General features: G+C 42.9%; 1 protein-coding gene across 15 annotated transcripts in view; it reads left to right on the forward strand.

Moving 5' to 3' along the window:
• LOC311252061 (adhesion G protein-coupled receptor L3) overlaps positions 1 to 15,204 on the forward strand; it is a 221,860-nt gene that overhangs the window by 172,258 nt on the left and 34,398 nt on the right. For all 15 annotated transcript variants that reach the window (XM_084344861.1, XM_084344863.1, XM_084344862.1 and 12 more), the window contains 4 exons: positions 1,442 to 1,625; positions 6,743 to 6,865; positions 8,696 to 8,901; positions 11,152 to 11,328. In XM_084344861.1, the coding sequence (XP_084200987.1) occupies positions 1,442 to 1,625; positions 6,743 to 6,865; positions 8,696 to 8,901; positions 11,152 to 11,328 (690 nt within the window). The remainder of the gene's footprint in view (positions 1 to 1,441; positions 1,626 to 6,742; positions 6,866 to 8,695; positions 8,902 to 11,151; positions 11,329 to 15,204) is intronic.

Here is a 15,204-nt window from a genome sequence, read left to right on the forward strand (position 1 = left end):
TGTGGGCGGCTTAATGTGTGCAGGGTATGTTTTGAATGAGGAAAAAGCCAGCTGGTGCTGTTTGAAATTCTCCGCCAGCGCCAGTGAGTTGAACACAATCAGTCCTCCGTCTTCTCCTGCTATCACAGTGATTTGAAACAAACATACAACTTAACATTATAAGGTAATTGAGCCGTAGATCACACTTGTGCTTTGTGACTGTAAAGCCCTTTCCTTTCCTTTTCTTTTTTTTTTTTTTCAGGAATTCATTTGATGCACTCGAGCACATGATTTCTCTTACCGCCTTTGGCTTCATCCCCGTGCTGTTTTGGAGTCATGCTAAAACTCTTATTCCCTTTCATAATCCGTTGATCAAAAAAAGGGGATCTAAGCGAAGCTCAGAGAGAGGTTCTGTGCCGCGACACCCACCTGTCTTTAACATACATCATAGCCTCCATCTTCAGGATTACAAGTGTGTCTACCGGCTTTTGAAGAAGTGGGAAAGGAGTATCAAAACTTCTGAGCGGTTCCTCGTCAGATGTGTGATTTCCTCTCCGGGACATGGGAACGTCACTATTTTCAGCAGTGAAGGGACTCTTTAATAATCATGCGTTTGACCACCTACAGTACTACACTGTGATGGCCTTTTTTTCCCCCAGTCATTTTGTGCCTCAGAGCAGTGGTACCAGGAAAGAATTGCTTTGCTTGACCAATTAGTATTCCACTTATAAATCTTGCCATTGGCATTTTTAAATCTTTAATGGCTCTTAATTTTTCATCTTGTCTTGAGAATGCTCTTGTTTCCTCCGTGCAAACTAGCCTCAGCACTGTTGTGTCGGAGATTAGGGAAGGCATAATAGTTGTTCTCTGCTATTAATATGCAGGAGTGATAGTTGCTACCAGCGAATACCTTGTACATCCCTCGGAATGTCTCAATGTTGCAGTGTTTTTTGTACTTCTTTGGTGTATTGGGATTGTCTGCATGGAGGAACATTAATCACTCCAATTAAGGACTCTAGCCTCAAGTCATGTACGAAGTGGCCTCTAGTCTTGTAATAACTGGCTCTGATTCATTTGCATAATTAATTCCTCTACTAGATAAAAAGGAAACAAAAGCAACCAAAGACCATATCCAGTGTCATTACAGATGCAGGTGATGCCGCTGCTAGTTGACGATCCATGTCCAAAAGCAGAACTTGTAAATGAATTGGAAATGGGGTCATGAAATTGCTCAGCAGAAAGATGATTATGAAATTTCCAGTTCGAATGGGAAAACAGGGAACGCTTCACGCTCCGTCTTTGCGCAGTCCCACAGGATTGTGTGATTTGTTTTTCACTCCCGAGCCCACTTTGATCTTGCTTTCACTCATATCATACCATTTACCAAATCACCATGTCAAAGAAAAGCAGTCCCGGGCCAGCTGAGCTTCTTTTCACTAAATCGATGATTTGGACTCCTCAGGCCATGGTGGAGACGGTCAACAATTTGCTGCAGCCGCTGGCCCAGGGAGCGTGGAAGGAGCTGAGCACGGGCGAGCAGCTGAGGGCCGCCACCATGCTGCTGGACACGGTGGAGCAAGGGGCCTTCGTCCTGGCTGATAACCTGCTCAAGACGGACATTGTGCAGGAGAACACTGAAAACATCCGTGAGTATATACCCTGCTTTTGCCTTCTCTGTTTTCTTACATGGATGTATTCAGAAGAACTGGGGTTGGGTTGACTTTCCTGTTGGCCCTCTGTGCCCATACATGATGTAAAGTGCTTTAATGATATGGCTCTTCTAGGCTTTTGTATTGATACTGCAATGCCAAGTGTGTCCACTGTGTTGAAGTTGTGCCACAGTGCTAATTACAGGGTAATTCAGGTAATTGTTTTCATATTTTCATGTGTAAATGACTGTAAATAGGCTCAAAAAGGTCTGGAATTGTTCCTATAAATCGCCTCAGCCATCAGAAGCAAATCAGGCTGCAGCTTAATCCTTGAGGACGAATGCACTCGTCAAAGTAGACCCGCTATAAGTGCTTGTTTTTGCCACTGACAGGCTCGGATTGTTATTCTAAGTGTCTGACAACATTATGGAAAGGACCCCTGCAGAGATAGAAATCTTTGTTAAAGAGTAAGATCCTTTTTTGTTTAACTAGAAAAAAAAGCCGTTGCATCCGTCTATTCAAAGCCACCCGACTCTGCTGACAAAAGCAGCAATCTTACCTCGCAGAGCGCAGAAGTTGCTGTTCTACTGCCGCCCTAATGAGTTGGCTTGTTTGCGTTAATGTGTGTCGTTTGAATGGTTTGGTTTGGATCCGGATGATATACATATTATTGTCTATTTCCAAAGATGCCAATACTTAAAAGTCTAAACTCTGCACATACATCAAATATCCAGGTAAAATAACATTAAGCACAACACTTAGATGAGTGTGGAGTTCTGTGAATATCCGGATTCATGTTTTTATTCTATGAAAATTGTTTGCCAGCAAGCAAGTTGCACTTTAATTTGGTTGTCTTTGTCTGCATGAGTAAACCGTCTTGGACGGAATCAAGTAAATTTCTCCTCAAGCTGCTGGGAAACAGATTATTACCTCAGCTGGGGAAGACTCAGCATTGTCAATTACGATATTTAGAAAATGAGATGCAATAGTGGCATTTAGAGCAGTGTCGCATTTGAAGAGCTGAACGTTTGGTTCGGTCTTCATAATGTTTTCTGGTAGTGTTTCTCAAGTGTTTCATCCTTCACTGGTCCTGCCGGTTGTACAGGGGTTACAAAGTTCACCATACTGCTATTGATCCAGGGTGCTCTCGTATTGACAGCGGAGCTCTTGAGACTATGGAACAAGTGTGAAGGTCACTGGATTAATGCTTTCTCCCTCACAGGAGGTTAAGTTTGGCAGGGCGGCTTATGGCTGATGGCAGTCAGCTGTAAATTGACAATTATCTCAAACGATTGTGTTCATATTAATGTCAATTAATAGTCGGAATTAACTACTAGTCGTGCAGATCGGGGAGCAGCGCTGATTATTCAGTGTATAAATACCAAGTGAGCACGGATAATGGAAGTTCTGTCGTCAAATATTTTCCCCAGAGGTGCTTTTCCGAACTGTTTGACTCGGTGACATCAGAAAAGTAGAATTTATCACACTGAGAAGCATTTACAAAGCATAAAACACAGTTGATTAAAATAACCTATTTTGCACATGGTGTTGAGTAGGGCAAGGGGAATTAATAAAAAAAAAATAATGTTATGATGTATCGCCCTCTTCGCTGAACAAGTGGGTTTTTTTTTTTCCAAGCTCCTGCTGCCATGGCAACCTAAAAATATAGGTCTACTGACTTAAAAGGAAGCAAGCGTAAGGAGAATTAATAAAAAGGATTTTATTGTATCTGGCACACAATTCATCTGGGTATTAAGGAGATTCTGGGCTCGTTTGGAGAGGGGAATGAGACGATGCCTGCTCAACTCGAGTGAGATTTTATAGCTCATAGTGGTAGCCTGGTTAATTATGTGCTGGTGACATGTTTACTAGGCCTTATCTCTCTGTTTGCGCGGCTTATTTCTTGCAGCCAGTTGGCTGCTGCAATCCCTCATGCCATGCAGGGTAGTTAAATGAGGACAAGGAGGCCCATTTGGACATTGGTAATCACTGCAGCAGCTAATTATTGATCCCCCACTTTGACTTACATCTAAAGCGAAGGGTTGTGTGTGTGCAGGTGTACTGTAGCTCACTCACAATGCACCTGGTAACGCTGTCTCAATGTCAGGGTGAGCCGCTTCTCTCGCTTTTTCAAGTGAATCTCGAACACTGAGAGGGCCTCGTTCCAACTTAAGGCTCAAGCCGATAATGAGATCTATTTTCTTCGCTCTCAAAGACGAAGGATATTTCCTCGCCCATTGTGTCTGTGTTTGTGTTTACACCTCGCAGTGCATGTGCTCGTCCGGAGCTTTGTCTGCTGCAAGAGTGCGCCTCACTCTCTGCATGATAATCTTATGAGCAGATTTCTGCCGATTAGCATGTTATTTAAACGGGCTTTGAAGGTGTAGCCTTTGGGTCTGACTACCACTACGGCATCAAAGAAATTCCCTGAAGCCCGTCGTAAGCCCTTTTACACAACCACACAGGGAAACGAGAGTGAGAGAGGGAGAAGAAAAATGCTTCCTTTATTCCGAAGGCAGGCTTGGAATCCAGGGAATGGGGAGCTATCTGGGGTATTGTCTTAGCTAAGTTGAATAGGAATGTATCACCAAAACCCCCTGGCCTTTGCAAAAGCACAAGAGAATGTTAATACAAAGGTTTTTTTTTTTTTTATATATACAAGAAAGTATGGGAAGCTTTGGTATGAGAACGGATACAAAGGGAGGATTAGATGTGGCCTCTTTGTATCTTTTCGTGGGCACTAACCTTTATCAAAGACAGAGGTGTCATAGTCCACCGACATCAGATCATCAGCTGAATACCTTAGCGGGCTTAATGAAGTTTCTGTTTCTCACACTTGACGAAATTGCGTTTTAAAGTCGAAGACCCTCCGCTGCAGAGTAATACGTGTAGAACTAGCAGCGACTGCCGATGGTATAGAGGCATAACAGAGGTTGAATGTAGTGTCATAGACCTCCTCCGACAGATGAAGCTCTCCCGAAATGTTTCGCTGTTGCTTCGTACAATTGTGGTTGTGTCGTGTCATCCTGCCCATAAACTACATCGTTTTCTGTGTGAATCCAAGGGTGAGGTGCCACCTTAATAGTGGCAGCTTGTTTACTCCCGTCCACCACCTGGTTGAGTCCCTACTGCTCACCTCTTCTTTTAGACGTTGACATTTGCGCAGCTTCGACGGAGCAGTGATTCAGTGGACTCATCCCAGCGCTCATGGGAGTTCATGTGACATTTAGGAATTCCTAGACTTCACGCAGGTCACCCGCACTTCACATGAGAGCACACTCGACCGCTTTATTAAACCGAATTGTATCCTGTTATAATGACTTTGATGGAACGAGCTTTTTATTCCAGCTCGGCTCCTATCAGCGGCTCATTTTCCTCTGCTGTATGACTCCGGAGTCTTTGAACCATAAATTAGGAGCTCGCTTCAGACACAACAGCTGTTGAGCTGCCGCAAGAAGCAAGCTCGTCTTCCCTAGCCGGTCTTTATCTCCTCCTTGTATCTTTCGCTCGCTCCGTTCTTCTCCGCAGAAAGATTCCTTGAAATGAAGCATCTTGTTGTTGTTTTTTTCAGAGGGCAAAGGCACCCTTTGTTTTTAGAGTTTAAGAGGATACAATGTCACCTGAACACTTGATAGTCTCTTGATTAAGGGGCCCGTAGTGAGACACTAACCTCCATCGCACACAGAGAGCTGAGAGGGAGGCAGCGCTTCAAAGCTGCGTGAATCAAGACAGGATGTGTTGCATTTAGTCCTCGTTGGAGATGCATTGATTAATGAAATCAGCCGCTGGAGGAGAATGGCTTTTTGAATCAGTGAAGTGATTGGAGATGAGTTTTAAAGATTCATATGGCTGCTGGGTGCTGCGCTTGTCAGGTCTTTACCTAATAGCAATGATAACGAATGAGTCACCGAAAGGTCAAGAGCACATCATGACAGTGCACATTGAAATAGTGTTTTTTCTAAGGCCGTGTACACAAAGCTTTTTCTGTGTGCTTCGGCCGTACGCACACACGTCAGCAGCCTTTCAGGTCACTGAAAAAATGAGTTTTTATGAGATATTCATAAAACGCTGCTTTCAGAGTTTATGTGTAGATAGGAAAACTGGGTTATTTGGCTCGTCTCCTTTGTTTGGCAGGCTTCAGATTAGCCAACGTGGCCTTACAGTAGAGGTTGTATCACCACCTGTTGCTTTGGCGTCGAGTTGACAGCCTGCGTTTTCATACTGTCGGTGTGGATGGGAATTTTTTTTAAACTGGAGGAGGAAAAAAAATGTGTTTTTAAAAATACCCGTGTATGTGTGGACTAGGCCAAAGTGTCAACGATGGAATTTTTTGACTGTGTTGCTGTACATCGGGCGATGTTGACGAGAATGGTATTTATGCCTAGTCCACATATGCGGTGTTTGAATCGTTGGTCTCAAAACAAAATCGTCTTCGTCGTTTTAGCACTGCACAAATACAGTCCATACTAACCTGGCCATTCATGTACCCTGGGCATGTGTGCTGGTGTAAACAGGAAGCAGGTTGTATACTCGGTTACAGAAAATACAATAAACGAGGCAGGGTAATGGCTGCTCTCAACAGAATCCACCTGGATAGTGCTATTTTTAATAAAACACTGTCGACAGACGTTTTTGTCTCTCTTTCCCATGATTGTATCATCAATGTCCGTTCATGTCTTTCTAAGTGCAGACATCAATTTCGTCAGTCCACAAACTCAAATACTCTAATTAAGCTAACGTGGCTGTACACATCATTGATTACAAAAATCTCAGTTTCTGCCCGCCGAGACATAAACACTGAATATCTCCCCCTGGAAGGAGTTTTTCATTTTCAGTGGCCTAAAGTACCGTTTACATGTGTAGGGAAGGGCTGAACACTTCTTTTTAAGAAATACCTGTGTACATGTGTGCTTTCAATCTTCTCGAGTCTTAGCATGAAATTTAATAACCATATTGTTCATGCTGTTGAATGTTTGGAATACAGCACCCTGTTGTGCCTCTGAATATTAAGTATGCAGCTCATTTTTATGTCTATTAGCTTGTGTATCATAAAAAAAACATCCTCATTGTTTACTTAATGCTGTTTTGCTTGGGTTTGCTCTGTCTGTGTGCAGAGCTGGAAGTGGCGAGGATGAGCACGGATGGGAATTTGCCTGATCTGAAGTTTCCACAAACTGGAGGACAGGGCAACTCCATCCACCTCTCAGCTAACACGCTAAAGCAGCACGGAAGAAACGGTGAGTAGTCAAACCTTTGAACACGCTTTTATGGGCCCCCTATTGTTGGTTTGAAGTGTAATCATGTTTCATGCACAGCCCCAGTCGGTGTGTTATTCAGGCTTGTGATAAAATAGACAAAATGTGACTCGGCTAAAATAGAAATACTGCTGTACGACTTGAAAAACTCTCCGGCACGCACTGTAATTAATCAAAAATTCAGCTTTTTTTTTCACATCTGGATGTGGCATTGCATTGGGACTGCAGGGGTTTTGTAGGAATTTCATTACAGATGCCTTTGAATAACTTTCAATTTGCTTCCCGAGTCCTTTGTTGGGCTGCATAAAAAGCACAGGGACCGTTCTGCAGTCTTCAAATAGGACCCTGGCTGTAGAATTAGTTACACTCAAGCACTGCCTCTAAACTGTAAATGAGGCAGTTAGACACAATACACAGCTACCTTCAGGAGCAATGCAGTCCCGTTTTTAGACTTTATTATCAGCTCATGCAAATCAGAATCGACTCAAGCTGCGCCCGGTGCCTTTCAGCTGGATGACTAAGTCAATGTCCAGCCGTGCCCAGTCGGATCATTATAGCAGGGTGGCGGATATTTTCCCGTCATCCAGTGCTATAGCACCCAAATTGTTTTCTTTTCATCTGAGTGAGTGATCTCAGTCACGGCGGGAGGGAACTTTCTTTCATATCAGTGCTCAAAAGTGAGACGGCAGGAGGGGAAAGAAATGTGTATGAGAGAGAAGGAGGGGAGGAAATTATTAACAGGGAAAATGCTCGTCTTTGTCCGTCCCGATAGCAGAGTGGTAACCACATTTATGGATGCCGAATTAAAATTACCGTTTGTCGATGTAGAGAAAAATGTCTCCTTTTTTTTTCCTCCTGTGGAACTGTTTTGACAGACTTGACATTGGTCTCTGTTTTGTCTTTTTTTGGACAGTTTTACTATTCACAGTTACTGATTCATGAGTGAATATTCCCAGCATTGCTCTTGTTACTTTCGCCAGTATTTCTTAAGTGTTTCCAAAGTTCACTAGTATCAGCCATTTCAGTAGCATACAAAAGCTGGACTTATTCATAGACCAAATGGAAGCAGACCCAAATTGACAATCTTACACATTCTTGCCACATTACTTTAGTCAACACTGTGTGGCCAAAAGTGTGTGGACACTGTGCTCATACAGTAGTTTTCTGTCCTTTTAATCTGGGCCTATTTTTCTCTAGTTTAGGATAAATTATTGCTTCCAGTTTAGGGAAGCATGCAATGATATAGTAGACAGCTTTGTGACAACAGTTTGGGGAAGACCCTTTCCTGTGTTAGCTTAACAGTGACCGTATGCACAAAGGGAGGTCCATGAAGAAATGTTTGTACACTTTATGTACACTTTCTATAAAAATCAAGGCTACAGTGCATTATAACACAACCATAAGACATCATAATGCATTCATAAGGCTTTAGTAATGTTATAAATGTTTATAATCATGCATGACAACTTTTTCCAAGGTTCTAAGTTTGTTTGTCTCACACTTAACCTGCAGTCAGCAGCACTGCTTACATGTATGAGTCCTCGTCATTGTGTTATAGTGTCATACAGTTGCTAACAACCTGTACAGTAGTAGGCTATAGCAACATGGAGCATACCTTGAAAACATCGATGCATAATTATCTTTGATGGCAGCAGCGTTGTCGGCAGCTGCAGCTTGCTGTCTAAAGGCACCTTATCAATCACACAATGTTGGGGTGTCCACATACTTCTGGCAGCGTGGCATATTTTTTTATTCAACTGTCACTTGTGTTGTGGAGGACTGAACAATTTTCCCCCGACTGTCCTCTTGCAGGTGAGATTCGGATAGCGTTTGTCCTGTACAAACACATCGGCGTCTACCTTTCAACGGAGAACGCCAGCATGAAGCTGGGCAGCGAAGCCCTGTCCACCAATTACTCTGTCATCGTCAACTCACCGGTTATCACGGCTGCCATCAACAAGGACTCCAACAAAGTCTACCTCTCTGACCCTGTCATTTTTACCATCAGACATCTACAGGTAATTTCCTGTCTCTTTATGTGAGTCTGTGTTGAGGCGCGTTTTGTTTTTACTTTGATGTTGCTGCCTCTGCATTTAATGTGCTTTTTATCTATTTCTTCTTTACGTACACACAAAAGCACACCGGCACATGCGCTTTCTCGATAGAAGTCTTTCATCATATTTTTGTTTTTGTTTTTTATCTATCCCTGAAGTGCGACAAAACTGTACAAATCCAATCTCCAACCAAGAAAACAAAGTTAATGTTAAGAAGTTTTATTTGCAGAAGGGTGTGAAAACAAAATCGCTCACAAGGTGATGCATGTTGTTGTTTATTAGCTTGAACAAATACCTGCCAGATCTCCAGAACAAATATCAGTCACATTGAGGCTCAGCGGAGGCTGCTTAGTCATTGTGGGGAGTCGCGACTTCTCCCTCCTGACTACATTATCTTCTCCACACTCTGCTACCCTCGAAATATCCCTGTTTTGTCTACGAACGGCGCCTTCAGCGATTATCAGGGATGCTGAACATCCATAAGAGAATTGCAGCGGGTCTCGTGTGTAGGAGGGACCTGGAAGGAAGCAACAGCGGCGGAATATTAAAGAAACACAGAGAGCGCAGAGGGATGGAGAGTAAAAGGACGATAGCTCATGGATGTCAAATTTAAATGGTGGGAAAATGTCAGGGGGCAGTGTCAGCGCAGTTATTGCTGGGACTCACCTGCCTTAAGTGTAATTTGTAATTTGGACTGTACATTCAGTAATTTTACTGTTGGTCTAATGTTGGGGCACTGGCGCTTTTATACCCTTTTTCTTGCTCCGATCGAGTCATTTCAATAAAACAGTGCCCTTTTGGAAAAGCGTGTTTTCTGTACAGCAGCTTCCTCCGCCCATAACACTGCGACTGCACCACGAGAGCCGCTGCTCATTTCATCACGCTAAAGTTGCCATAAACATCCAGGCATTTCCGTACACTGCGGAGTGCATTCTGTGCACACAGAGGGCTGCGCTATTAATCATATAATAACCATGATTGCAATTACGGCTTCTGCAATTAATTCAACTTCATTGGATGCAATATTGATGCTTTGCATGTACAGCGCTTTCTCCGGCGCATCATCTCAAGAGCTCCCTGTTCTCTGGTAAACTGGTAAACCAGTCAGAGGTGTTATTAAGAGAACGCTCTGCCTCTCAGGAATAGCTGTGGCTGCAAGCTAGAACATTTTCTTATTCTTTTCCGTGGGTATAAATCCTTTTCATTCGGCGCACACTGCTGCGGTATTGTGTGTGGATTTGGGTTTGGCTCTAAAAATCCAAGACAAATTGGAATAATTGCGCCGATCGTGATATTAGTGAGAAGTAAAGTATTATATGTATTGTACCTGTTGTTTATCTCAGGCGTGTGTAGTCGACTTCAACTTTACCCTTCAAAATAAACCCTAAATATCTCTATTTTTATGGCTTCCCACATTTATGTCCCCCCCTCAACCGTGAGGTTTTGGATCACTGGTCTTCCGGGCTGATGATATGTCCTCTAGTTATTGTTTTGCTTCCTTGCCTCACCACTTAATGGGACCAATTAAAGTCATTAATGGGACAGCGGGTCATCCTATCTCCTCGCCGTGGAATATTTCACACAGGGTCCGCTCGTGTGAAGGGTAAACTCAATCAGCGGCAAATTTACATTCGCAGAGGATGAACCTTATTAGACTAATTACCCGACAGCAAGTGTGAAACTATGAAAAAACTACAGCTCCTCGTGGTGTTTGCGGTTAAGAAAGCAGATATGTTTAACCTTGGATGCTGTGAGTCATAAAGGAAAGGATCGTGAGTGCACTGTGCTTTGTTTTCCGGAGCTACAAAAGAAATTGGGCTCGAGAGGGGAGAGGCATCTATTTATCAGCAGTTATGTTCTGTTGTGCCTGTGTGTTAACCGACGTCACGGATTACTTTTATGAAATGGCAGGCGAGATAGCGGGGAGGCGTGCTTGTCGTTAGCCCGGCGCAGACAGCAGTGGTGCCCATTAAACAGTGGGGCAGTCCATTCTCACGCAGTGAAAGTTAAAGAGAAAGGTCAGAAAACACAATGAAATACAGGCATGGGGCCACTTGATGCTGTATGACAGCAAAACCACCTGCTATTCACTTTAGAATGGATACAGATCGCAGTGCACACAAAGGAACGTGGAGTAGACAAAGCTAACGTGTGATTAACTCGAGGCTTGTCCGGCTGTACTGATGCATTCATGATTTGTTCCTCCTTTAACAGCAATCTGAGGAGAACTTCAACCCCAACTGTTCGTTCTGGAGCTACTCCAAGAGAACCATGACCGGCTACTGGTCGACGCAGGACTGCCGCTTGCTCGGCACCAACAGGACGCACACCACATGCTCCTGCACCCATCTTACCAATTTCGCAGTCCTCATGGCCCACGTGGATGTCAAGGTGAGGCCTTTTCTCGCTCCCCGACGGGGCGTATTTGTCCTTAAAAAAATGTGCAATCTCACCAAATGCAGTTGAGAGAAATGAAAACGCATTAATCCATCACGGTTTACTCCGCCGGTCCATTCCGAGATGATTGGTTGACAAGAAAAGTAAAGGTCGAGACAGTGGAGAGCATTGTAAAGCAGAAACCATCCCTTTGGTTGATGTTTGTAAATGTATGTTTTATATTTCCCTTGCTTTTAAGTTCAGGGGGAGAAATTGACGGAGCAGTTTTCTGACCTTCAAAGCACTTTGTAGACTAACATTTAAAGTGCCAGTACACACACCCTATTCATATAGTTCCAGACAAAGACCCCGTCAGTGTGAAGTGCATATTGATCGCAGCCATTTTAAACCTCCAATGTGTGAAGGAGCTCGAATATATGATTGGCCCCAGTGTGCGTTGTGTTTTGTGCGCAATACAATGCTTGTTGAAAACACATCTTATACATTGCTTTTATCATAAAAAAAATTGTTTTTGCCTTTGAACCTTTTTGAAACTCTATATACAACATCAGAACAGGCCTTTGTTAATAATACTATAGCAATATGTCTTTATCTGTACTGTTGCTACCTCCCCAAATGTGGGAATTTTGGGTGACACAGCTGGTTAGTTTGGGAGTTCAATATTGGATCTTTGCAAGATTGTGTAATAACCAGATGCGTCTAAATCTGATGAATCTCTTATCAATACCGCACCTTATCTTACTTTTTCCTTAACAGGAAGTCATTAAGCTAAATATTACATTATCTAATCTCTGACAAAAAGTTATCAGTTGTCAATTTGGGAAATATGTTTTTGCTCTCGTGCCAAAAGTCAAGTGAGAAGATTTACACCAACCTCGTGTGTGCGCTAATTAGGGAGCTAGATCATGCAGACGATTAGCTTAGCATAAAGACTGGGAGTACAGAGATACAGCCAGCCTGCCGTACTACACAGAAACTATGACTCTTTATATTATTATCCAAGCACAATTACTGTAGGTGTTTAGTCTAGAGGCGAAATTACAAAAAGTCTGACAATATTTGACTTTAAGCTCTCTAAATGTCGTCCTTAAAGGGATATTTTCAGATATACTGTACGTCTTTTGGCTTTCCTGCCAAGAGTTAGTTGAAAACATCATTAGCACTCTCGCGTGTGTGTGATAAGAGGTGTAAGGACAGGAAGCAGTGAAACAGATTTCTCAGTCTGCTTATTTTGTTTATGTATGGATGTGTTTAATTATTTATTTATTTATTTTTCTAAAGACAGAAGGGAAGAACAAAGAAAACGTTCGTATTCTATCCCCATTTTGCTGCGTTCTCTCAGTGCACAGTGTCTGCTTTGCCTTCAGGTGAGCCGCAGAAAAACAAAGTGAAACTGAGTACAGTAAGTGTGCTGGAGAGCAGTTAATTGGGAGGTGCTAATGGAAGTTCTCGTACAGAAAACCTGTTAAAGAAATTGGTGGTTGGCTGTGAGATTTGTGTGGAGTGATTATTGTAGGCAGCACTTATAGAACTGGGGGAAAAAAAAAAAAAAAGGAGAGGAGCTGGGTAAACAGAAAAATCAGGAGAGTTGAAGGAGGAGATGGTCGGAGAATATTGCCAGTCAGGGAAGAAGTCGCGTCGTAGTTTTGATGCTGACGGACGGCTTTATTATTTCTGTCACCAGAAGTTTGAGGAGCTCGCTGCTGACAGAGCAGACTAGTTCTTGGTATCGGGTATGGCATCTGTCTCTCCAGAGCCTCTCTTCTGAATCGGTCACAAAAAAAAAAATAGCACTCTGAGCTCCGTCCCAGTTGGCCCTCGTCCATGAAACCACTAGACTTTCTTTCACCTCCCTCTCTTGCCCACTCCGACTCTATCTTTCACACACAGACAGTATGCACCTAACCCAATAATCATACACAGGAATCTGAAATTCAATAAGAAAAAAAAAAACGTACTGACTTTTGGAGTGAGACGACTCCAGGGGGGTCAGGGATTGTGTGGTTTCCTTCGAGCTAGAGAGAGCCCCTGATTGTCACTGAGCAGCATGACTTTTGGACCCACTAAGCTCTCTGCAGAGCTGAAGCCGAGTCTGGAATAGAGAGGGAGTCGCGAAGAATGGGAGCCTTCACGCGATGAAAGCAAAGCAGCAAAAAGAAGAAGAAGAAAAAAAATAAATAAGGAGGCAAGTGAAAGGAGCGCTTTCAGTCAAGTCAATCCCAAACATTCCTCACCAGAGAAAAAGTGGACAGTACTTACACCCCAGTTCTGAATGATAGTGCTTTTTTTTTTTTTTTTTTTCTCACCTTGGGCTTATTCTTTATCTTTTCCACTTGGATGTTATAAAAGGCAGCTTGGAAGGTGCCACTGAATGGGAGATACGGAGGCTTTTTATTTGACAAACTGTCACCGTGTTGTAGCTGAGAACACAGTGAATGGAGGGAAAGTGGGAGTGTGTGTGCGCGAGTGAGAGAGAGAGAGGGAGAAAAAAAAAAATGTCATAAATTGAAGAGACTATCTGTTTTTGTATCCATGGCAACAGCACATACCACTGCTGATCTCTGCATTGTTATTACTCATTACCCTCAGAGCAACAGATTATATTCTAACCTTGTTTATTTCTCAGTGGCATCTCTGAAAGAAAGAAAAAAAAAAAAAGATAGGCATGCTGTAATTACAATTTTGCTTTGGAGGATAGAGGCTCGCTACAGTAACACCATCATCTTTCATCTTGTTGGGGTTTTTTTTGGCCGATGGATCGTATGCACGCCAGTTTGGAATAATGACAGTGCTACATCCAGAGATCTTTATGTTCAGCTCAATAAGCTGTCATCTATATCGCGCTCCGAGCGATACGTCTTTAGCCATGATTGCATTCGAAGTGCCACATACTTCACGCAAATTAGAAGTGGCAAAATGCTCCTGCTCCGTGCTTGTGACATTGCGAACGCTGTCATTTCGTCCTTGACGGTGATTTTGAAGTTGCCGCATGGTTTTTCGGACGCTTGCACTTGTAACAGTTTTGACAGGCAGAATTCAAATGTGCCTTTATATTACAGCTCTCATTCAGTAGGGAAAGAAGCCAGGTCTGTCTGGAAAAGTTGATTTGAGGACACTGATTTGTCTCCAAGCTGGATTTCATACATCAGGACGTAACAATCATTATGCATTCATTGGAGCAAATCATACCATATCAGACAGTTTCTTGGACTTTAACATTTTCCAAGGTCTTAGTGACTAAACGTTTACCCTTTTTTAGACCAAACATTTGTTATAAAACCCAATACATGTGTGCTAAAATACTTTTTAACAGCAAGTGCCTTGTAATCAGGCTCCACCTGACATTGATTGTGAGTGTGGGCAAGGTAAAAACCTGGCCCACACATTCATATTTAAAAAGAAACCCTTGAACTGGAGTGCACTGTATGTAAGATTGTTAGACACACTCGGCAGTGGAGAAACTCCAGACTGTCTCATCGGGATTAATTATGTTTGAAGTCAATTAGTTCATCGGAATAATTTTTAATTCACATATTGTAGATGTTTGAACATCGTTAAAAAACATTTTTTTTTGAGTGATTATCCAAAGACGTTTAGAGCCTTGGTGGTTTCTAAAGCAATGTCCTCAGCCGAATAACCAAATGTGAAATCTTTTTTTCAACGTGCAGGCTCACAAGAACTCATTAATGTCAGATAGCTAAAGCCAAGCCTCTTGGGTTTCAGGAGTAGGCCCACTCAAACAGTATCTGTCATATACAGGGTTGTTTCAGGTAACCGCCACTTAGATGATCACAAGGACATGGAGTGCTGTCACCTCCGCCTGCGTCGCCACTCGAGCCCTTTGTTTGCAAATTTTGAGCTATCTAGTCA

This window comes from Pagrus pagrus (genome assembly GCF_965226575.1).
Source record: "Pagrus pagrus genome assembly, chromosome: 22".
In the NCBI taxonomy this organism is placed as follows: domain Eukaryota; kingdom Metazoa; phylum Chordata; class Actinopteri; order Spariformes; family Sparidae; genus Pagrus; species Pagrus pagrus.